The 24,853-nt window shown below is 32.5% G+C and overlaps 4 protein-coding genes and 1 pseudogene across 4 annotated transcripts; 4 read left to right on the forward strand and 1 right to left on the reverse strand.

The window, feature by feature from the left end:
- Window positions 506-3,174, forward strand: LOC104703254 (S-adenosylmethionine mitochondrial carrier protein-like). Its single transcript, XM_010419230.1, has 5 exons — window positions 506-515; window positions 1,736-1,757; window positions 1,847-1,925; window positions 2,302-2,535; window positions 2,620-3,174. Exons 1-5 carry the CDS (start codon window positions 506-508, stop codon window positions 2,944-2,946), a joined length of 672 nt encoding a protein of 223 aa, XP_010417532.1. The 3' UTR covers window positions 2,947-3,174.
- LOC104791965 (ATP synthase subunit d, mitochondrial) lies at window positions 3,320-4,514 on the reverse strand. Its single transcript, XM_010518010.2, has 5 exons — window positions 4,280-4,514; window positions 4,097-4,178; window positions 3,842-3,906; window positions 3,668-3,754; window positions 3,320-3,566 (listed from the first exon to the last, which is right to left on the reverse strand). The coding sequence occupies exons 1-5, from the start codon at window positions 4,448-4,450 to the stop codon at window positions 3,465-3,467; spliced, it is 507 nt and encodes a 168-aa protein (XP_010516312.1). The 5' UTR covers window positions 4,451-4,514; the 3' UTR covers window positions 3,320-3,464.
- Window positions 4,708-5,689, forward strand: LOC104703264. The gene is made up of 3 exons (XM_010419239.1): window positions 4,708-4,823; window positions 4,916-5,270; window positions 5,343-5,689. Exons 1-3 carry the CDS (start codon window positions 4,708-4,710, stop codon window positions 5,433-5,435), a joined length of 564 nt encoding a protein of 187 aa, XP_010417541.1. The 3' UTR covers window positions 5,436-5,689.
- Window positions 17,359-19,322, forward strand: LOC104703273 (vesicle-associated protein 1-4). Its single transcript, XM_010419252.1, has 7 exons — window positions 17,359-17,407; window positions 17,484-17,554; window positions 17,648-17,729; window positions 17,840-17,955; window positions 18,089-18,193; window positions 18,510-18,949; window positions 19,217-19,322. The coding sequence occupies exons 1-7, from the start codon at window positions 17,359-17,361 to the stop codon at window positions 19,320-19,322; spliced, it is 969 nt and encodes a 322-aa protein (XP_010417554.1).
- LOC104792137 overlaps window positions 24,230-24,853 on the forward strand; it is a 1,152-nt pseudogene continuing 528 nt past the window's right edge.

A 24,853-nucleotide genomic window follows, 5' to 3' on the forward strand; every position in this document is an offset into this window, starting at 1 on the left:
TTTTTTTTTTTTTTTTCTTCTTCCAGTATTTTGTTTTTCTATGTAATAATAATACTAAATATATTTTGTGAATTTTTACCTAATTTATTTTTCCTCGTTTTTTTTAAATACATATATTTGCAACGTTAACTTTTTATTTTATTTTCTGTGCTCTCAGACCTAAGATTAGCTGATTGATATTATTAGGCTATTGGTGTTGTGGTTTCATTGGCTATCATATCAGTGTGTTGCCGCTTTGGGTTCCTCGCGTGCTTTTTTTTATTTTCTGGCTGATATTTCATATAATATTAAAATAATATATTTTTACATCTTATTGTACAAAGTACAGTTTATTAGTACTAATAAAATTAATGGAAAAGTACGTCATACGTGTAAGCACATTTTCTTCATAAAATTGTCATTCGTATTGTTCTAAAATATAAAAATGAAAAACTTACTTTAATTTTTTTTTTTAAACATCTAAAAGAAGCTTAACATGTCTAAAACTCACATGATACATTAATCCATGGAGATCAGTGAAACAACACATCAAGCTGTATTTATAGTGCATTGTGTAATTTATCTTAGAAGTCAATGATTTTATTTTTTAGATTGGTTGACATATTTTGTCAAGTGATTCTGATATGTAGATTTTAAAACGCATTATTTCGTAAAGATTTATGTTTGTTTGTTTGGAAGCAATCAATTTCAAAATTGTTTGCCTATAAAAAGATTCAACTTTAAAATCAGTTGGATTATATATGGCGTATAAATATTTGATACCACAAACGATGTTTCCAAGTTGTCACGTGCTTACTTCTTCTTATTTGCATAAGAAAGAAAAATTACCTCTAGTGGGACAATCCACTACTAAATAAGTAATAACGACAACTGAGTATTTCTCAAAGGAGCTAATTTTTGTTGCAAACAAAAAAAAAACTAATCATAATTGATTATCTTGGTAATTTTAAAATTTGCAAAAACAAGAAAAGAAAAGTTCATAGTATTGTTGGTATTGGGTTTCGCCGATATGAAGACCCATAGAAAAACCCGCTAAGGAACGAGACATAAGCCTGTTAATGGGCCTGACGTGAGCCTAGGAGGAGAATTATGTTGCGACGACGAGTTAGGCAGAGGATAAAGTCAAGAGATCGCGGGCGAGATTCGGGGAGGAAGTTGAACGAAAATTCGAGATTGTTTAGTTTAAATAGTGAATGATTGTAAAAAAAAATTTTCATGTAACTTTCACCCAGAACAAGAGAAATATTCTATACAAAATTTAGTTCGCTGTTCTCCATCGTTTTTATTGATTTAAACCGAAAGTCTGCCCAGATCTTATTTCACTTCCGAATCAATCTATTTGTTGTTTCTCACATCAACAAGCATATAACACCAAGTTAATGAGCAATAATGCACTAGTGGAATTAAGTTGTTGGGAATGTCTCAAAACATTTTTCGGAGTCGAGGATGATGTTTTTTGTCCTTCCTTACCGCCTCATATATACAACTCTCTAATGAATGAACCTAACGAGAGACAAAGGATAAACATACCGATCAATCTTGTGGAACACCATGTGATGTTTGCCAAATATAATTTAATGCTATTTTTTTAAAAAAATTAGATACTCCCATCACGAGAAAAGGTAAACAAAGAACTTGGAAACCAAACTCTAAAAAGATTTTTTTGAGTTTCTATGAATGTTTTTCCAATCGGAACAAATTGTGAGGAGAGGTAATTGAAAAACATTCGAACCAGCAATTCTTGGACAATTTTCAAGGTCTTTTCAGTTGTTTCAAATCAAAGATACTTTTAGTTCTACTTGTGAAATTTCATTTTCATTTGGTTTAATCTCTTTCATCATTGTAGCCATGGCCTGCGGACAGGAATATTCGAAGCAAGCAAACTAGTGTTGATCAATTTTGCTCCCAATCTCCCAGAAATTCAGGTGATGATCACTCTACTCACTGTTCTAATTTTTGCTTCAAGATTATGTATTATTATGGGTTCCTATAGATGTTGCGTTACTGAAGAAGCTAGTATTAAATGACTTCAAAACTCCACTTGTCCTCTGGAAAACCCAACATTATAGCGTTTTCCTCGAACCTCACCACTGCTTTTGCCCTCTATAGTTCATGGCTATAATAATATATTCCTGATGCTGCTGGGGCTGTAGGGTCTCTTAATCGCTTGGTTTGATATAGTTGTATATGGTTTCTGAAGAAGAACCCAACTGCTTTCGGTTAACGGTTACATTTTTTGCATTTGCGCTTTCTGATCTTTGTGCTTTGTACTCATTAAGCAATGTTGAGCATTTGATGCAGGTTCAATCGATTGCATCATTCTGCAGCACGCTATTAGGCACAGCTGTGCGGATTCCATGTGAGGTGCTGAAGCAACGGTTGCAGGCTGGCATGTTTAATAATGTTGGGGAAGCCATTGTAGGGACGTGGAAGCAAGATGGTCCAAGGGGCTTTTTCCGTGGGACAGGCGCAACTCTTTGCCGTGAAGTTCCATTATACGTTGTTGGCATGGGACTGTACGCAGAGTCCAAAAAGGTAAGAAAACCGAAATGATGAGATTATCAAAATGGTCAAAACTGTATTTGTTGTATTGATTGGGGTTTTGTGTGGGTATTGTAGATGGTGGCGCAAGCGCTGGGAAGAGAACTCGAGGCATGGGAAACAATAGCGGTTGGGGCGGTGTCAGGAGGTATAGCAGCAGATGTGATGAAGACGAGAATGATGACTGCAACACCAGGGAGACCGATCTCAATGTCAATGGTTGTAGTCTCGATTCTGCGTAATGAAGGACCGCTTGGTTTGTTCAAAGGAGCAGTCCCGAGATTCTTCTGGGGGGCTCCTCTTGGTGCTATGAACTTTGCTGGCTACGAACTAGCCAAGAAAGCTATGCAGAAGAACGAGGAAGCTGTGCTAGCGGATCAGCTTGGTCAGAAGAAGCTTTGCTAATGGGATTATACTAGCGGATCAGCTTTGGTCAGAAGAAGCTTTTGCTAATGGGATATTACTTTGCTTTGCTGCTACGAAGTTTTTTTGGGGGCAGTTTAAGCCGGAGACTCCTCTTTTGTTAAATGCTACTTTGCAAATTTTTGACAAAAAAATAGTTCATTATTTTGTTGTGCATTGAGGACAGTTTCAAACTCTCTGGCTTTAAAAAAAGAAGTTATTTTTGCGCTCCGTACAAGTTATAGCTACTACAATGGTATATACAGTTTCCTCAAATAGCCATAATACAGAGTGTGAAGCTAAATTTGTTACTACCTTTTGTCACCAACATAACACACCTCAATTTATAAGCTTTTTTCCTGTTGGTATATGTTGATTAAAGAAAAAGAAAAACGTTGTGAATTTGCTAAACTCAAACCAAAGGAGTCTATCGGTAGAAAATCACTGCTTATTGTTATGATATAAGCTTCACAAATTCACAGTGAAGACAAAGTAGAGAGTGTTTTTTCGAAATAATGCTCTCAGTATCCCCAGTAGTCGTTGCGGATTTCATCATCAAACTTCTTTTTTATCTCTGGATGTTTCTCAAAGTACTCATCCGCTGTCATTGTGCTTAGCTTTTTCTGTGATCAACCCCAACAACACAAGCAAGATATATGCATCAGAATCCCTCCTTGTTCTACATCTTATCTTGTTATCATAAATTTATTTCAAAATTACTTACGCTAATCTCTTGGACATCAATGATTTCTTTCTCCAGTCGCTCAGATTCCTTTAGGGTTTTTAGCTCTGCTTCTTTCAGTTCTACCAACTAATCATAGCATGAGACAAGCCACTATAAAACTTGGTATGAAAAAACTTTTTAAAAGTTGAAATATGTTAACTATCTACTACTCACCAAAGCATCAAACTTGGGCTTGTATTCAGGAGTTACATTGTCCACATACTTGGGGATTTCAACGCCTGCAGCAATAAAAATATTTCAACTTTGGTTCATTATACATTTCTTCCTTCTCTCCACACAATTTCACCAAGTACAGAGCAAACAGAAACAGCAAAAGAAATGCTTAGTTTCTTCTATCAATACCCAAAACTTATAGCAATCACAAAAGGAAACACAAATGAAAGAGCAGAGAGTAATAAGTATACTTACTGTCATAAGCTTCTTTGTACATGTCAACTATGCCAGACCCAATCCCTTTTCTATACAAATCCCAGTCAATGGGTTCCGGCTCCTGATCCAAAACAAAAGAAGTAAGTAGGTAAGGGATGATTCAAAATAGATGATCTGAATATAAAATAGATGGAGAGAAAGAAGAGGAAGAGAGAGAGAGACCTGGCTGAATTTGGTCTGGAGCTGAGAGTTAACCTCATCGAAAGCAATACGAAGACTTGAGAACTCTTTGCGAGCCGCATCGGAGACAAGAACCTTAGCCATAGCATCCCAGTCTATCGTCCTCGAAGCTTTGAATGCCACATCCGCCACTTTCTTTCCGGCTCCGCTCATTTTCTTTTCTCTCCCCCACCCCAAAATGCTCTCTCTGATCTGACCAATACAAGAAGACCAAGAGAGACAGACAAAAGAAAGGAGAAGAAGAATGGTTCCTTATTTTCCTCACAATTTTCACTTTAACCCCATACTTTAAAATTAGACAAGAAAGCCCAAAATTTAAATAACTTTTGATTATTAATTTAAATAACTTTTTTTTGTTTTTTGAGTATAAATAGCTTGGAATCTTGATTTTCTTGTGGAGGAGGTCAACGATGGAGAAAGTGATCAATCTGATTCCGATCGAAGCTACTTATGAGACCTTCGCTGACTTTGGTCAAATCATCGAACCCTCTCGTGATTGTGATCATTTCGGTCCCAACGACGCTCAGTTGGACCTTCGCTGACTTTGGTCTATTCTGTCCCGATCCAAAATTAAATTCAAGATTTGTTTCTGTAATCACATTTCTCACTGTGTGACAGGCTATATATTATGCCGCTACAAGATACATCCTTTGGATTTTCAAAGATCACTCATCACGCAAACGTGACACAGTGCATAGGATCAATAGGAGCTCGTGTTTGGTATCTCGGAGTGTCTAAGCCATCTCTTATTGAAGTCGGTGATGATGATACAAGGAGAGTAGTAGGTACAAGTACAACAGTTGTAGAATCAAAGTATGGTCACTTGTTCGCTCCTCCTCCTGTTGAAGAGGTGCGCGTCTTCAGGGTCTCAGGAACTAAGTTTGTTAAATACAACCGTGTTACTTGGCATGTTGGACCGCTCTTCAGTGACACCTCCATGGACTTCTACAACCTTGAGCTCAGCGACACTGATGTGAGTGAATATATTAGTAATCATATTTTTGTATCGAGGACATTAATTAATTTATGATTGATATGTTCTCAGGTGGTGGATGAGAGGACATATGATTTCAGGAAGAACAATGGAGTCATCTTCCGATTTGAAGAACTCAAAGAGGAGGAGACATCATCGTCCTAGCTCAAAACCTATTGAACCAATTGAATCGGAGACCACCAGTTCAACCTTTGTCATGTTTATTTTGTTTCAAGTTAAAAAAATAAGAAGAGAATTGGTCTTCCAAATGTTAAGGAACCACCTCTTCCACTTTCACATTTCCAAGTTCCTTTTCGTGGAGAAGCTATGGCTCCATCTCTGTTTCTGTTTGTCTATGTAAATGAAATGTAAAAAAAATAAGCCCAAATCTTAGGCGAATCTCAGTCAATGTGTTCACTTTCGTAAGCTTCTTTCTACATGTGAGGTTCTGAAGCAACGGTTGCAGACTTGCAGCCTACCAAAGGACCCAAGGACGAAGAAGATGATTATTATGGAGGAATGATTTGGATTATCTATACATACATTTTTTTAAGTATATTTTGGGTTGTACTATTTTATTTGTATTTATTTAAAAATTTATTTATAAAGTTAATTCTTAAAAATTTCCAAAAATAGTATTAATTCAAATTTTGTTTCCTAAATATTTTACATTACATTCCAACTTAAAAAAAAGTTACAATATCTTTAACAACACCTTCTATTGTATATAAAAATATTCTATCTCTGAATCTTTTGTAATCAGAGAAAAAAATAATTTGATTCTCATTTTGTTTTTCAAAACCTATAAGCTGTGATTCTTAACGTAAGAAGAATTTCGATTCGCATTTATTTAAATATTATATAAACATAATAAAATTTTAAAATATTACAAATCTGTAAAATTAAAAAAGTTTAAAATACTATATAATATGGTTATATAGTAGATGAGTTATAAATAGAACATGTTGGAATTAATAAAATATCATTTAATTTGTGCTAACACGGGTTAAATCCTCATTTTATTATTTGTTAACACTACTAATATTAGAATATTTGACATATAAAATCAAGTTGATTTAACTAAGATTATGTAAATAATCAAATTATTAGGGAAAATATGATTTTTAATCACAACATATAAATTACTTATTATGTATCTAAATCGTTATTTTTGTTATAATAATTAAAATTCAAAATGGAATCTCAAACACTAAACAAAACAAACAAAAAATATAATAAACAAATGGTCATGAAGTGTATTGCGGGTTAAAAAATTATATAAACAGTTAACCACACAAACGACCGAAAATTTAATTATTCCTCTATTTAAAAAACATCCAATATTTAAAAAACAGATACAACATAAAATATAAATAATAATAAAAATTATATGTAGACGGTGTAACACGGATTAAAATCTAGTATAGAGAGTTATAGGTAGGTAGCTTTTTAGGGTTTCTAGAATATATTCGAATTGGCAAAAAGATGGAAAGTACACATAGTAAATGGTTTTTCTCATTCTTTATATATTATATATACAGTATTAAATTGATATTTTATACAAATTGAGTAAAATTTTTAAAAAACATTCTTTTCTATTTACGACAAAACAAAAACTATATAAAATTTTGGTAACTCACTTTGTATAAATGAATCTTGCTCTTTTTGGTGTGTGATGATGATGAATGAAGATAGAGATGATGAATGAACAGGTGGATGCACGGTGTTTCAATTACCCTTATGTAGTTGTAGCATAAAGGATGTCAAACCATAATGAGTGTGATGCAATCAATCAGGATGTGAACACTTATCTAAGTTAAGCCAAATATGATTATGATTTAGAACTAGCAACCTAATGACAATAATGAAATGCAGAATGTAAAACTATCTAGATGAAAGACTAAATGCAAAGTATACAGAGTAAACAAAGCAGAAATGATTCTAACAAGAACAAGTACTACACTAATGCAAGACAGTAAATGCAACAAGATTAAACAGGATTCAATGCAATGAAACAGGAAATGAAATGAATGCAACATGAATAAAACATGAATGATGAAAAAAGAAAGTTGCAGGACATAAACAAGAACTTTGGGACGAGCTCGAGCAAGCACTCGATCGGATGCTCGATCAAGTACTAGGTCGAGTGGACAAATACGAAGAACAGAACCAAGATCAACAATCAAAACAGAGCAAAACAAAAGCAAATCAAACAGCAAGCGATTAACAGTATTCAAACAGAGAAATCAATAAACAAAGAAAGGTCCTAAGGATGGATTCATGGGCTGGACTTAAGCCAAAGTTATCTAAACTGATCAACAAACCTCAATCAACAATGAGCTATCTCTAGACAATGATCTTCTAATACTTGCTAATCCATTCTCATGATAATAACAATCAAGCTTAGATACTCCTAGACCTAGTTCTCACTAGCTAAGACATATAAAAGCAGGCAATAAACAACCAGATCATCAATGTCAAAAATCACCTTAAACATCTAATCTCTTAGGTTAAGCATGATAATCTCTAGCATTAGCCTTATCTAACAACTTAGACATTGGTGTGTTGCTAAGAAGCTTAAGATCTATCATTACCCTCTCAGTATAGGAACAACATAGAGCACATCTAATCTAGAAGAGATATATAAACAAGCAAGCTTGACCAATCTAAACAACCATAACCTTTATCCAGCCTAATCCATCCTTAAGATCTCTACATACTAATCACAATCACTAAACATGATGAACAAGAAATCAATGAAACTTGCATGATCATTAGATAGAAAAGACAAAGATCTACAATATTGAAGAAGAAAACAAACTCAAATTCTCAATACTTAGAAAGTTATGGAACCAACAAGTATCAAAAATCTAGAGAAAATACAAAAGGTAGCTAATGATCTAAGCAAAAAGCTAAAAGTAAAATATTTCCCAAAAGGGTAAAAACTAGGTTTAGATATTGTTTTCTCTGAAAAGTGGCTCTCTTTGCGGCCATAGAGTACAAGGAGTTTATATAGGAGAGAGGAGAAGCCCTAAAATGGCTAGAAGACAAAATAGAAAAGCGGTTCAGTCAATTCGACCAGGTGCTCGGTCGAGTGCATGGTCGAGTGGCCTCTTCTTCTAATTCTTCCAATCGGTCGAGTCCCTCACCGCACACGATCGAGTGTCTGGTCGAGTGTGGTGGTCGAGTGGACTTCTGGACTTGATTCCTTCTGTTCTAACTCCTTGGTCCTCTTCACTTGATAGCTCTAATCCACCTCAGCATCTTTCCATGCTCCTTAGGATCCAAAATCACCTGTTTATGTAAGATTAAAAACACGTAAAAAACTTAAACAACAATAAGAGCCTAAACTATGTTGTTTAAGTCTAACAATATATAGAATAGGTTCTCATTGTTATTTAAGTCTTTAAGTGTTTTTAATCCTAGTTTCTATTTTATTTTTTAAAATTTTATTTATATATATATTTTTTATATTTTATCGATTAAAAATCTTCTTTTGATCCCTTAAAACACCTTTAATGGGAGGGTTTTAGCGTATTTCTAAATAGTGAACACTAAAATGTTAAGAAATAGTATAGAAAAGTGAGAGAGAGAAATTAGAAGTTGTATCTAAATTTTTAGAATATGATTAGAAACTCTTACAACATTTGTCTATTTGATTGGTTTGATTTTTTATTTTTCACTAAAATTTAATTCAATTATTTAACTATATAAAAATATTACTGTAATGTATTTAACATTTTGGAACTCAAAATTAGAACATGGTGATCGTCATCGTCTTCTACAACAAAACCAAAAGTTGGACTAGATGACTAATATCACCGTTTTGGTATTATAAATATATAAAACAAAAGGCAAAAGGCAAAAGGCAATACACTGGAATTTGTTTGACACGAATATAAACGTATATAACCAATCTCCCTTACCATCTCCAACCCACCTTTTTTAATTCTATTTTTGAGTAAAATCTACTTCAACCCATCTCTATTTTTACCTCTATAATAGATATTTCTATTTTTTTCCTCTATAATAGAGTTGAACTTTTTTATTTATAAAATGGTCCTTCAACTTTTAATACTTTTATATTTATGATCAAAATAAATAAAATATATATTTAAATAGTTTAATAATAATTTAATGAAGTAGAGGTTTATATAAAATCTTATTATATATAAATAACTTGAATATTTTAGTTTTTATTCATACCATAATATTATTTTTAATATAACAAAGACAAATTATTTAATATTCTGGTAAATTACTTCCGGATCCACCAATATCCCTAAAAATTTGTCCAATGTATTTCTTTTAATAAATGTGATATTTAATTAATATTTATGAATGTTAAAAATTTAAATAATATCATAATTTTATGAAAGTTTCACAAATACTAAAATAAATAGGTTAGTTTACAACTTTTATAAGTAAAAAGTATTAATAGTAAAATAAAATAAAAAATATCTATGAAATATTCTTTTTTAGAAGAAAAAACAGAGGTATTCATTAAAGTAAAAGTCACATTTATTATAGAGTTTCTCTATTTTAGAAGTAAAAATAAGGAAACATTCGAAATGGTCTTAGCGTGAAAATTTGTACCGTTCCATGGTTCTAATCTACACATTAAGTTATTGTACTCTTTGTCATTAACGGCTCTTGTGTCGTTTATTTTATTAAGGGAACTATTTGGCTGAAATTTAGGATAACACTTTGCTTCATATTCTCGAATAAAATTGATAGGGCCTGAAGAAAATTTAGCGAGAGAATTTGGGAATTCGAAAGAGATGGTGACATAGGTGGTCAATGCATTACAAAGAAAATAAAATCTCCAACACTCATCCTGACAGACTTTCTAGAAGCGGCTCAAGAAGTTGGGCATTGTCACTACGAGAACCAGACGAGCTGTGGCAAAACCGTAATTATCTGCTCTGTTTAATCAAGAAGACTCTAACCCATTAATCATAATAACGCCTTGTTGTGGAAAAATAACCCACTACAAGAAACACGGATTGTAACGTCGTTTGTTTATATACTTAACGTCGTTAATAATTTAACATCATTTTGTTAAACGACGTTACATCGACTGAGTAAAAAAATTTGCGTCACTTAACTTTAAGAGAGCAGGAAATCAAAATGATTATAATTAGAACGTCGTAAAATTTTGACGTTTAACAAAACATATATCATACTATATTTTTTATCCGAATTTTGACGTTTGAAGGTGTTTTGGATGTTTTTTTGTGATCGCAACACAATTAGCTACGAGTACAAAATTATGTTTGGATATGATTATCTCTAGTTTTTCGCGGTTGGAAGCACGTCCAAGGTGAATAAATCAGTCCACATATCAAGTGGGACCCACATTGAATAATCCCTTGAGTTTTAAAAAAACGATATATGCGTTGCATGGTATATACTAACGGATGTGATCATACCAGCACTAATATACCGGATCCCATCAGAACTCTGCAGTTAAGCGTGTTTGGGCGAGAGTAGTACTAGGATGAGTGACCTCCCGGAAAGTCCTCGTGTTGCATCCCTCCCTCTTTTTTTTTTTTTTTTGGTTGTTGCGTAAGACTATATAGTACAAACAGAACGTCATAAATTTTATATCGTGAGGAACCACACGATCCATAATACCAATTCGGAAAGCCCCAAGAGTGTTTTTGGCAAGGCAATGGGTTCGTTCCATTGGACCATTCCGGAGGCCGAATTTTGACGTTTGAAGGTGTTTCGGATGTTTTTTTGTGATCGCGACACAATTAGCTACGAGTACAAAATTATGTTTGGATATGGTTATCTCTTGTTTTTCGCGGTTGGAAGCACATCCAAAGTGAATAAACCGGACCACTTGAAAATATCATAGTACAACTCTTTTATTATATGTTTAAGTTATGTGCTTGTAATATAAATACATATATAAGTTATGTGCTTGTAATATAAATACATATATATTTAGTATATAATTTTGTAGAAGTAACCTTTTCCACCGACTCCATCAACACTCCAATTTTCAAGACAAGATGAAGACAAAAAAACACAATTATGCAACAGCTCAATACAAGACTTCAGTGACGTTATATTTAACGTCAATGTTACATGATCTTTGGAAATGAATATCATACTGAATCATCAACTACAATCCACAGATATATCTTACCTGTCTGACACTATTTTTCCCCCTCTTTAATTAGAATCTCAGCGGCAAGAACTTTCACAGGCACTATCTCACCGGAAGACATTTGAGCTCTGCAGACATGTCCAAATGCTCCTTGGCCAATCAAAATTTGCTAATCCTTGTAAATAACTGAAGAGAAGCTTAGAAGAAAGGAGTAAGTAAGAAAGTAGAATTTCAATGGAAACGAAGCTGCAAATCCACAAAGAAGCTCCGATGAGCAGATGAGTACTCGAAGGTTACGTTCTCTCATATTCTGAATTTTGCAAAAGAGACGACGAAGAGTTTAGGGTTACCAACCTGAAAAATATTTGCTACTTAATTGAGAAAAATATTACAGTAATTGATAATGAATACTGAATAGTTAAAGTCAAAGTTAACGTTATATTGCTTCACACTTAAACTTTTAACGTCCGTTTAACACTTTAACTTATGACGTTATAATAACTGACGCCTTCTACCTTGTTTCTTGTAGTGATATTTCTCTCGATTTTTTTTTAGGGAGATTTGCTATGATAACCTAGAATTTATTAGAAACAACCAAAGTAACCTATCAAAATTTTACAATATTTGTAGAGCACATTTTTACCATATTATCCCTCAAAATATTATTCATTTTCCTTCTTAATTACTGAAATATTATAAAAATCTCACATAAAATTAAACATTAAATGTTCAGAATATTATTTGAAAACAAAATTTAAAAATGGAAATATTAGGAAAACGAAAATTTAAACTTTGAATTAATAAAGGAAATAATTTAATAAGGGAATTAAATGAAAAAGGAAATATTTTTTAAAAAGATTAATCGCTTAAGTTACCTCTCATCTTCAATCTACCAACAATGTCCATTGTTCATCTTCTGCAATATTAAGTATATCAAAAGCATTGGTTAAATCTGAAAATTTGGAAATCATTGAAGTGGAAACTGTAAGTTATCGTTTTGTTTGTTTTCCGTTGAATATTGTACTAATTTTTTTTTTAATAAGCTTTTGGTTTGTAGGTTGTTTGAACACAACAAATGGTGAAGAACAAACAAAACTGCACCCTTAATCTCCAGTATTCAACAATCATAGAGATGGAGGTAATTCTTCTAGAACTCTTATTGATGTGGAATCTGAAAGTTTAATTAGTCTGTCATGTTTTGACAGACTTCGTGAAAACAAACTGGTGTAAAGTCTGTGTTGTTTTGGTGGACTAGGATTTATCATCAAATTTACTACAAGTCAGCAGATTTACGTAAACGTCTTCGCATTTTTGGTAGACTTCGAAAATATGTTTGTTAGACTTCGAAAATATGTTTGTTACACTTATAGTTAGTCTGTGGGTTTTGATAGACTGCGGTAAAGTTTTTGCATTTTTCGTAGACTTGAAAACTAAATTTGTTAGACTTGTTGTTAGTCTGCGGAGATTCATAAACTTTGCATAAAGTCTATGCATTTTTGGTGGACTTAAACAATATTTTTATTAGACTTATAGTTAGTCTGCAGAGTTTTATAAACTTTACTAAAGTCTTCACATTTTTGGCTGACTTCAAAAATATATTTGTCAGACTTATAGTCTGCGGAGTTTCATAGACTTCATTAAAGTCTTCGCATTTTTGGAAGACTATAAAAATATATTTGTTAGACTTATAGTTAATCTGCGGAGTTTCACAGACTTCATTAATGTCTTCGCATTTTTGGAAGACTTCAAAAATATATTTGTCAGACTTATAGTTAGTCTACGGAGATTCATAGACTTTGCATACAGTCTACGCATTTTTGGTAGACTTCGAAAATATGTTTGTTAGACTTATAGTTAGTCTGCGAAATTTTATAAACTTTGGTAAAGTCTGTGCAACTTTAGCAGACTTCAAAAATATGTTTTTTAGACTTATACTTAGTCTACGGAGTTTATTCGGTAAAGTCTTCGCATTTTTAATAGACTTTAAAAATATGTTTGTTAGACTTATAGTTAGTCTACAGAGTTTATTCGGGTTAGTCTTCGTATTTTTAGCAGACTTGTTCGGTAGTAGTTTTTTTTATACTCCATGATCCTTTGATTCACTTTACTAATCTAATAATCTTATTTTACAGGAAACCAGTGGTATTGATGAAACTAGTGACACCATTGATGAGGGTGGTGCAGATGATGAAAAAAGTGGTACTCTTGATGGATATTGTGTATATGAGGAAAAAAGTGAAACTCTTGATGGATATTGTGTAAAAGAGGAAAAAAGTGGTACTACGGTGGTATGGATATCAATGTTGCTTTTGCCCTTTGAACCTTTGAACTTCAGAATAGGAGGGCCATTAACGTTTGATGGACGACCAATCTTCGCTCCGAGAGCGGGAACAACAGTGTAAGCCCATATTTGAAGGGCTTGTATAAACCTGTGTATTGTATACGACTGTGCCGTATAATCTAGACGTTTCATAGACTCAATCAGCTGCTTGAAAACCATTCTGCCCCAAGGATAGTTTTCAAACTTTGGTTTATCAAAAACCATGCGAGCTGTTTGAGAACTAAGCCGTTTTTTATCATCGTATCCCAAGATGACAGATACTATAGACAAATATGCAAACCTAGTCTTGTCTTCATCTGAAGACCATGTCGCAACATCTTTACACACCTTTCTCAAATCATTTTTGCAAGGATTCATCTTCCCTTTGATTTTCATCTTTTTCCACAAATCTTTATGCAGCTTTGTCTCTTCAAACCCCTCACAATCATCTGGAAAAGTTGCACAGTTCAAAGTGGTGATCTCTGCGAACTCCGATAGAGAGAATCTAGCTGGTTTTTCACCAAATTTCGTATTTCTTCTTACAAACAAGTTGTTTCAGGAGAAGATATTCCACAACCTTGGAAGACCATGTGAATTTGTTATCAATAAACCGTACAATTACCCCAAGAGGAGATTCACGGATGTTGTTCCAGACTTCTTCTCCGACAGCAATTTCAACATCTTCGAGAAAATCAACTTTGCTGTGATAATTGATACTTTTCTTGGGCTTTGGCTCACAACCAAGTGAAAACAAACGCGTTGGAAATCCTAAATCGATGTTTGTTTGAACATCCATCCTGTAAAACATTCATAAAACAAATGAATTATCAAAACTTTTTAAAAACAAATCATATAAAGTGAAATAAGTGTCTTGAAATGTATAATACGAATCTGCTGTTGATCGATTTCTTTTTAATGTTAAGCAAACTAAACCAAATTCAAACAATTTAGCCAAGATAAAAAATTACAGAAAGAGAAACACAACTTAACAAACAAACAAAAAAAATTGGCACGATGATACACACAGTCGAAAGAAAAAAAAAAAAAATTAGTTTGATCAAAAGTCTTATGTTATAACTAATTATTCCATCAAATTCAACAATCCCACAAAAACTGTTACTTATACAGTAAATAATTAATCAAAGTTTGTCGAAGGGAATTAAAAATTGGAGGTAGTTGTAGATAAAAGTACAATCATAAAGCTTAATCGTATAATCTTTGTAACACAACCACTGTTTACCTTACCAATGGAGAACAATCGGCCAAAGAATGATAATTGAACAGGAAATTTCAGTTGTCGGTGAGTTGAGAAGCCGGTGACACAAACGACGGCGCAGATGTTTTTTTTTTGTTTCGTTTTTCTTTTTTTTGTTGGTGTCATCTACTCTCCAGGTTATTTTTTAAATTATGTTTTCCACATTTAAAAGCCCAATTAGGCTATATTAAATTTTAAAGGCCCATTAGTCTAATTATTAAACAATTCGTATATATGTATATATGTGGAATGAAACAAATCAATAATGTTTTTACATTAGTAAGAAATATTTTATAAGGGTAAAAAAAAAAAAAAAACATATTTCCTCTCTCGAACTCGCTCTAGCCGTCAACAGTCTTCAGATCTGCTTTCGCCCTCTCCGGTAGTCGGCGCTCCTCGCCTCTACCGTGAGAGGGTTCCTTAGTCTATCTTTAGCTTTGCCTTTGGTTTACAGTTCTTTTGGCTTTCGATTGGGGTTCCGTAGTTCTCTGTCAAGTAGTGGTTTTGAGTTTGTGTGGAGCGGTCGAGGGGACAGAATTTTGTTTGGGTGGTTCTCGTGAAGAGAATGGAGGTTGGACCTGATGGATCTTCGGTGTAAATCAAGTCATATCGCCATTTAGCTCCCCGATCTAGATCTGGTTCCCTGGTGTTTGCAATTGCTTCTATGCCGTGCCGATAGAGGTTGGATTTGGGCTCTGGTCAGTCCAGCCTTTGTCTTTCCGCTCTCCTTATCCCTTTGATTTAGCCATCGGTTCTTTTTAGGCTTGTTCCCGTTCCAAGAGAAAGGCAAATTGTTCTGAAATTGGGTATAGTCTCCTTAGTTGCAGGTGGTCTCTCTTCTTAGTGTTGGTTGCGGTGGGTCTTTGTGGGTGTTAGCCGACTCGTGTTGTCGTTCTCGCCTTTGAGAATGGTGTGAATCGTGGGGTTAGACTTCTTTCCTTGTCTCTGCTTTCGAGTCCTGTTTAGGTCTGCTAGCTTTTTGGAAGGCTTCTTATTTAGGCGTTTTTTGGCGTTGATGTCGTCGTCGTCGTATCCGAAAGTCAAGCGTAGTTGTTCTCCAATTATGGGTCTTGCTTGTCGGGTTTAGAGGTCTTGGTTTGGAGAGATTGGATCTCATTATGATAGGAAGAGGTAGATGTTATCATTTGTTTGGCCTGGGCATCTATGATAAATCTCATTCACTGGTTTCTTGTAAAGAAGAGGGCGACACTTTGCTTTCTTGGTATCTATCTCGTTTCAGTTAAAAGTCTTTTTGCTTTTGTTATTGGTGTAAGGTTATGTGCTCTTTCGAATTGAGTTTAAAAGTTCTGAGTTGTATTTCTAGCTTATATCGATTCCCTTGTTTGGGGTTTAGTTTCCGAAGAAATCTCTTCTTCCTCCGGCTGTTGTTTCTGGGGACATTATGTCGTCCGTCGGCTTTCACTTCCCTCTTTTGGGCGTATGTATCCTACTTGTTTTGTTGAAAACAAGCTTATCAATATTATCAATATATTTTCAGTGAAAAAAAGAAATATTTTATAAGGGTAGGTTTGGAATTATAATAATCTTGACATAAAAAGTGAGTTATCTAGGGAATACAAAAATTAGGTGGGATCGTAGCTATTTTTTATGAACAGTAGGTTATCCTGGATAATTTTCACTTTTTATTTGTCTTCTAGTTAGTGCCCGGAGTTTTTATTTGTCTTCTAGTTAGTGGAGACTTTACTAAAGTCATTCACATTTTTTGCTGACTTCAAAAATATGTTTCTTGATAGTGATATTTCTCTCGATTTTTTTTTTATATATTTTATATATTAAAACTCACTTCAAAAATATGTTTCTTGATAGTGATATTTCTCTCGATTTTTTTTTATATATTTTATATATTAAAACTCACTTCAAAAATATGTTTCTTGATAGTGATATTTCTCTCGATTTTTTTTTTATATATTTTATATATTAAAACTCACTTCAAAAATATGTTTCTTGATAGTGATATTTCTCTCGATTTTTTTTTTATATATTTTATATATTAAAACTCACTTCAAAAATATGTTTCTTGATAGTGATATTTCTCTCGATTTTTTTTTTATATATTTTATATATTAAAACTCACTTCAAAAATATGTTTCTTGATAGTGATATTTCTCTCGATTTTTTTTTTATATATTTTATATATTAAAACTCACTTCAAAAATATGTTTCTTGATAGTGATATTTCTCTCGATTTTTTTTTTATATATTTTATATATTAAAACTCACTTCAAAAATATGTTTCTTGATAGTGATATTTCTCTCGATTTTTTTTTTATATATTTTATATATTAAAACTCACCACTATAAATATTTTCACTCCTCTCTCCCTTTCTCTCATTACAATATTTTTATCCATTAAAAGAAAACTCGAGTCATAAGAATGAGAAACCAAGCTCTGACAATCGATCGTGTCGACCTTCAGTTTCATCGTAAGCTCTATAAATCTTCGATTATATTTCCATTTAGTATACTGTGTCAACTGGTTGATTTTTGATTTTGATGTAGTTGAACTGAAGAAAGATAGCTCTTGCCCTCTCTATTTGACTAACAATACTGACAATTTTGTGACTTTCAAGGTAAATGAGTACCATTACAGTAGTCTTTTAAGCTTTGATCTCTTCGTAGTGGGAGATTTTGTGTATCTAAGGTTTTCAAGAGTCAATTTTTAGGTCATAGCCACAGCTCCGCACAAGTATTTTATTAGGCCTGATACTGGTGTTATTCTTCCAAGATCCTCCGCTGCTGTGTTAGGTCTGTCCCTGAAATTTTTTCTTTTCGTAATAGATAATGCTGTTTTCAAATCCCCAGAAAAATTGCTAGATGATCAACTTACTTATTTTCTTTGTTTGACTCGAATCTAGTGACCCTGAAAGCGCAAACGGAAGCTCCTGCTCATATGCAGTGTGAAGACATGTTTTTTATTCAATCTGTAGTAGCTAGTCCAGGAACCACTGCCAAAAATCTTACTACTGAGATGGTATTGATATTGTTGTTATTAAAGGGATTTACCAACACAATGATTTTGATCTTCTTTACTACTTATGTGATAAATCGGATCTGGTTATTTTGACACAGCTAGTGTTTTCTTTTCTAATGAATGAACACTGCAGTTTAGCCTAAATGATGGGCATCTAATTGAGAAGATAAAACTGAAAGTTAGATATGTTGCCAAATCAATTATCTCAGATAATGAGAATGCTTATCGTGTTGCTGTTGTAAGTATCTATCTCAGTTTTTTATTTATTTGAAAAAGCGTTTAATAGACCCTTCCTTACGCTTTTGGTCTTTCTTGATTTTATATTGATTGCTTTTCATTTTTCAACTTACCGGTTGTGTTAATTATTATTATATTAAAGCAGGAGAACTCATGCAGAGACAAAAAAAACAACGTGTTTTCTAATCGTAGTCAACGAAGAAGAGAAAAGCTAAGAAGACTCTTTNTCTTTTTTTTTTTTTTTTTTTTTTTTTTTTTTTTTTTTCCGCACGGCGGTCCCCTCCACATGTCCCGGTGGATCCATTCCGCCGCCGCAGTACAAAGTGTTCATCAATTTCAGGGGAGATGAGCTTCGAAATAACTTCGTTAGTTTTCTCGTGAAGGCCATGAGATTAGAGAAGATCAACGTGTTTATTGACGAGGTTGAGGATAGGGGTACGAATCTGAATAACCTTTTCCATACGATCGAGGAATGTAGAATCGCCGTGGCGATCTTCTCCGAGAGGTACACCCAATCGCGCTGGTGCTTGGATGAGCTTGTGAAGATGGAAGAGCAGATGGAAAAAGGCAAGCTCGTGGTGATACCCATATTCTTCAGGTTAGACGCCACCACGTGTAAAAGATATATGGGAGCTTTCGGCGAAAATTTCAGGAATCTGGAGTGGGAGTATCGGAGTGAGCCTGAGAGAGTCGATAAGTGGAAGAAAGCTTTATCATCTGTGTTCAATAACCTTGGCTTCGAGTCAAATATACTAAGGTAAGCATTTATTTACCGATTTCTGTGTTCATACTAAAAATGTTACTTTTGTTTTTGGTTGACTCATTCGTCTTCGACCTGATCTTAATTTTGTTTTGGAACAGTTATTTATTTATATATATATATATATATATATATATTGTGTGGAAAATTCTCTACTATTTTCTAATGTGAATGATTCTTTGCTGTCAATTACCGATTTCATTTGGTGATAAGGAATCTTAAGTTGAAACTATTTTTGCAATTTTTCTTCCTTTTGGGTGGCAGAGATGAGAGCAAATTGGCCGATTCCATCGTTGAGGAAACAAAGAAATGGCTAAACAAGATTTCCATCGGAGCGGAAAATGCTAAGAACTCCACCATTGTGGTTTAGTATATATATAGAATAGTAGATACTTTCAAATTTTGTTGTTTACACTTGAGTAATTGCTGCACTCTATACCTTACCACTGTAAAAGAAATAAAAAACGAGTCAAAGGATAAGTGTCGTTATTTGTAATTTTTGGTGACTTGAAGATGTTCAGAATAAGACAAAATTATTTAACAGTTTTATCTTTATCTCCATCAGTACTGAACCTTTTATATGTATTTAACAGTTTGAGACTTGAGAGAGCAAACAAGTTCAAAAAAAAAAAAAAACATTTTGATAAGATCCTACATTTTAAGTTTAGTTTTTTGCATTTATATAGCAAAATTAGTTAAATACAGTTTTCTGTAAAATTTGATAATATACATTTTGTTTATACAGATGTTTTGTGACAAAATAAAATTTTGATAGTTCATCAAAAGAACTTTTTTTTTTTTCTTTGGACAAACGAAAAGGCAAATAGAACATATATCTCCATATTAGTCGATAACGCGTACATGGCCTTCTTAGTAAGCCCAGAAGACTAACTAAAGTATGTCTATAGAAATCATTGGGCATCATAGGCTGGCCCGTTATTAACACATCATTTAATTAATTTTGTTTTTATTTAATTTTTAAAAAATTAGTACCTTTAAAACAAAATTAGGGGAGGCAACACGGGATTATATATTTTGTTAGTTACTTTTTTGTAATTTATATTTTTGTAATATAAATTTTTATTTCAATTTATTTTCTTTGTTTATATAGTGTTTATTTGTATATTTGAGGTCATACAGTAAATTGAAAATCCTAATAGGTATAAGTAGTTTGTAGAATGTAGCTTTTCACGGAAACAGACACACCGCAATATTGGATAGTAGTTTTGTAAGAGAATAGACACCTGCAATATCGGATAGTAGTTTTGTAAGAGAATAGACACACCGTAATATCGGATAGTAGTTTTGTATGAGGATGAATTTTTCTTTATTTTGGGTTGTCGTCAAAAGAGGAGAAGTTGCTTGTTAAATTTTAGTGTGAGATATTTCAATGGTTAGGAAACCATTGTATTTATAGTGAGATTAGGTATATTTTGGTTATCATTTAGAAGTTAATATTTGATATATCAAATCTCAGCAAAATTGTAAAAAACCAATTTAATTTATAGTTTGATAAAATACTTGTTTTAACGGGTTTAACTCAAACTTGTTTTATATAAAAATTTTAAGAGTAAAAATATTAATATTACTTAAATATTTTATAGACTTTAAATATATTATAATATTTTATACATTCGACGGAGTTCAAATATTTATAATAATTTAAACATTCTATATAAATTTAAATATGCTCAAATATAGAACCAAATTAAACTGTTAAATTTGGATACCTAATAAATCAAACTTCTTGCTCATTTGTACTCAAAACATATTAGTCATATCTTTATAGTGATTATGAACCATATTCCAAAATATTTAGTCGATGTGGGATAATACAGTACACCTTTTCAATAAATTAGTTTACAACTTTACATATATATAATTTCTGCGTATTCTTTCCTTCTTTACTAATCATAATCAATTACTATAATTTTGTTATAGAAATATTGAAAAATCTAAACAATATGATGATTTGTTTTTATTTAATTGTATTAAGTTGATTTGTTGTTTCCGTAAATATATCACAATATAAAAACAAACCAAATAAGTTTACATATATATACAATTTCGTATTTAATCTATTGGTTATTTTGGAAGCAACAAAGTCACAATCGATAAGTATTAAAGATTTCTCAATTTTATTAATATTCGTATTAATTATAAGGATTAAGTATGGTAGTAGTTAATATTTGATATTACTGAAGCCATTAAATACTCGGATATCAATTTCTTTATTTATAGGGATTATACCTCTGTTTGGCGATGAGAATAATTATTTTTGAATCAAACCAAATACACGATCCGAATAGTATCAACCCAGATTACAAACAGATCCGCGTGTTTTGAAGTCTACTATTGTCGGATCATACAGGATCCGCGTCTCAACCCAGTGGTATATATGTTGTTGACCAAAGGGTATAAACGTCATTTAGAGAAATCTAAACTATAGGATAATTTAATTAAATTAGGCGATTCTCTAACCATTTTTAATGAAAAACGTACCAAAACAAAGTCATGGTCCAGTTTGAGTCTAGTGAGTACTCTTGCTTTAATAGTATAGACTAGATTAACACCCGTGCTAACGAGTTGAAATTCATTTTATTTATATTGTATTTTTTATATAAAGTATAATTTATGTTATTGTTTTAAAAAGTTTTTTTGGATAAAACATTATGCAATAAAATCATATGCTAAATATGAAGGTTTGAAAAATCACCTATTTTGTAAGTTTTATATTGTTAATAATTTTAGATAAGTATCCGTGCTATAACACTAGTTAAATTTTATTTCGTAATCTATCTTGTAACCCACTATTTAACTTGTAACCAATCAATCTATCAATTTCGTAATCTATCTTTGGTTAACATTGTGGTCTATCGATAAAATCTGTGGAAAATAAATTTGTAATATTGTGTTTAAAAATCTTTGGAAACAACGTGATATAGGACTAAAATCTTCAAAAAATATAGTTTGAAATATCCATGATTTTATTTGTTACCATTAATGATATATTATCAATTTGGAATATCCATAATATTTAGGTGTAACCATTAATATTAATATATGGATTAATCTATAACCTATCTATAACCTATTTGTAACCATTTATTAAAAATATAAAGTCTACAAAAACTATGTTGTGTACTTCCCTTTTATTAAAAAGGGGATCATTCCCACAATATGTGATTATGTTTTCTTTTTCAACCACATATTTATTAAAATAAAACTTCAAGATTGGTACCTCAAACTGGATGATAATTGTTTGCAAAAATAATATCAGAAACGATAGTAACCCACGATGTACAGCGTGGAAACATATTAACGGAAATTTGGATTTATTTGTTAATAGTAGAAAATTTATTTGTTTTATACATTTTGTAATTTATATATTTAATTTACTTAATTTCATACTCCGATTTTGACCATAGTCGGTACTACTATTTTGGTTTAAGTACAATATCAAATTCATTAATTATAAATTCGTAAAATTTATATAAAAAAAACCAACAAAACATGTATTGACCCATGATTTGATATTATAAATCAATGTGATCATGTTTAGAGATCTTAATATGCCAAATTTACAATAATGATTGGTGTTAATATTAACACTATTGCAGTTATTGGTATAACATGTTAGTATATATTAACTTTATATTTGAAAATTACAATTAGATTATGTATATTTATATTGTCAACATTATATTTATACACTTAGTATTGTTTATATAGTGAATATTGTGTATAAAAAATAAGTTTTAGCCAATTAAATAGTTTGTTATTGTTTCTTAAGATTTCTGAAACAATAAATAAAATCTGTTAAATAATTTTATTAAATAATTTCAAAAATATTGCTTTTTTATTTTGTAAACAAATATAAATTTTTTTTGTTAGTTATTAGATTAACAAAAATGCTAATATGTCATATCACAGCTAATTAAAATTCTAAAACATTGCTTAAATAAGTATATAGAAATAATTTTAAAATATAAGCAATGTTGTATCTTAGTTTTAAATATATTTGTCATTATTAAATGATTTAGATATATAAATATTTAATCTTATTTTTATAAATAAAATTAAGTTTTATAATTGTTTTAAATACTATAACCTTGTCAATGTTTGATTATGCTTATTTGTTTCACGTTAAAAATAAGAGAAGAGAATTGGTCTTCCTAATGTTAAGGAACCATCTCTTCCACATTACCACGTTCCTTGCTTGCACGAGTTATGGCTCCATCTCTGAAATGTAAAAAAAAATAAGCCCAAAATTTAGGCAAATCTCAGTCAATGTGTTCACTTTCGTAAGCTTCTTTGTACATATGAGGTGCTGAAGCAACGGTTACAGGCTACCAAAGGACCCAAAGGACGAGAAGAAAAGAAGATTATAAAAACAACAATCCAGAAAATACAAAATGAGCCCTTTATTTTATCTCTATTTAAGTTTGATCGTATATGTTTTCAATTTACAGTAAAACCCAAATATATTTTGGGTGTTTTCTGATCGATTTTAAACTTTTTTTTTTTTTTGAGTGGTTAAAAAAACAGCTCAATCTGCTTCACTTTTTTTTTTTTTTCGGCTGAAGGATTTCATTGATATTCAACAAGAGAAAGAAATTACACAGGCTGCAAAGATATCAATCCTTCCAGAGGATTAAGCCGGCGAGTACAAACTCACTCCCGGAAACTAAGACCAAAAGAGGTGAAACAAAGGGGAAAAAACCCGAGCATGTGAAAAACACTACATCCAATCAATTACTTCCCGAATCAAGATCTAGAACTTCAAAATTAAGACAAACAAAACCTAAACCTTTGATAACTTAAAACAAATCTGAGACAAGAAAACCACACAAGCGGATTAAAATACAAGATTCTCCTTAACCACAAATTAAAACCGGATGGAGATGTCGTACGTTCCTCTTTATGATGCTCCGCTGAGAAGTTTCAGAGGCTGTGAGACAGATCCAGAACCAAAAGACATAGGAGGAAGGAGATCTAGATCTGCGATGGTGAGATTCTTCATCTGAGGCAGAAAGAATCGGTTGACGGTTGCCTCTGCCGTGAAAGGGAACAACCAGATCTGTAGCTGAGCTTGACAGAGAGACGAAGACAAGCAGCGTGAGTCCAAAAGGCGATAAGGTTAAGTTTCATAATCTAGATCTGAATAATCCATATCTGATGCCGTTGGAAAAAAACAAAGAGATGGATGAACCGAAAATTAAGATAAAACAAGCTAAAAGAAGAGAAACCCCAGCTCCGGTGCTAAAAGAGCTGGGGTTTCTCTTCTTTTGTTTCACTTTCAATTATCTTTTGTTTCGTGAAGTCACAATTTTACAATAATGGCGAAATCACTTGTGGAAGTGAATCTGATACCGATCGAAGCTACTTCTGAGAACTTCGCAGAGTATGGTCAAGTCATCGAAGTCTCTCGTGATGGTGAACGTTTTGGTCCCAACGACGCTCAATTGGATCTCTCCAAAGGAACCCCACGGTACCTCTCTACTCTACTCTCTCCCTAGATGATTCTAGAATCCCTCAACTCTGAGCGGGACTAATCTACCACCAGTCTATGTGATGTGACTTGTGTATATATATGTATGTATGAGATTTTTAGGTTTTAAGATTTGTTTGTTTCTTTGATCTCTCACTGTGGATTTGGGGAACAGGTTCTATCTAATGACGCTCAATGATGCACCCTTGAGACTTTCCAGCATCACTCATCACGCAAACGTGACACAGTGTCTAGGATCAATAGGTGGTCACGTTTGGTATCTTGGAGTGGCTAAGCCTTCTATTATTAAAAACGATGATGATGTTGGTAAGGGAGTAGATAATAAAGTCATGGTCATTGGTACGTTCCTCCTCCTGTTGAAGAGGTGCGCGTCTTCAGAATCTCGGGAC

Source organism: Camelina sativa, chromosome 1 (assembly GCF_000633955.1).
Source record: "Camelina sativa cultivar DH55 chromosome 1, Cs, whole genome shotgun sequence".
Lineage (NCBI taxonomy): Eukaryota > Viridiplantae > Streptophyta > Magnoliopsida > Brassicales > Brassicaceae > Camelina > Camelina sativa.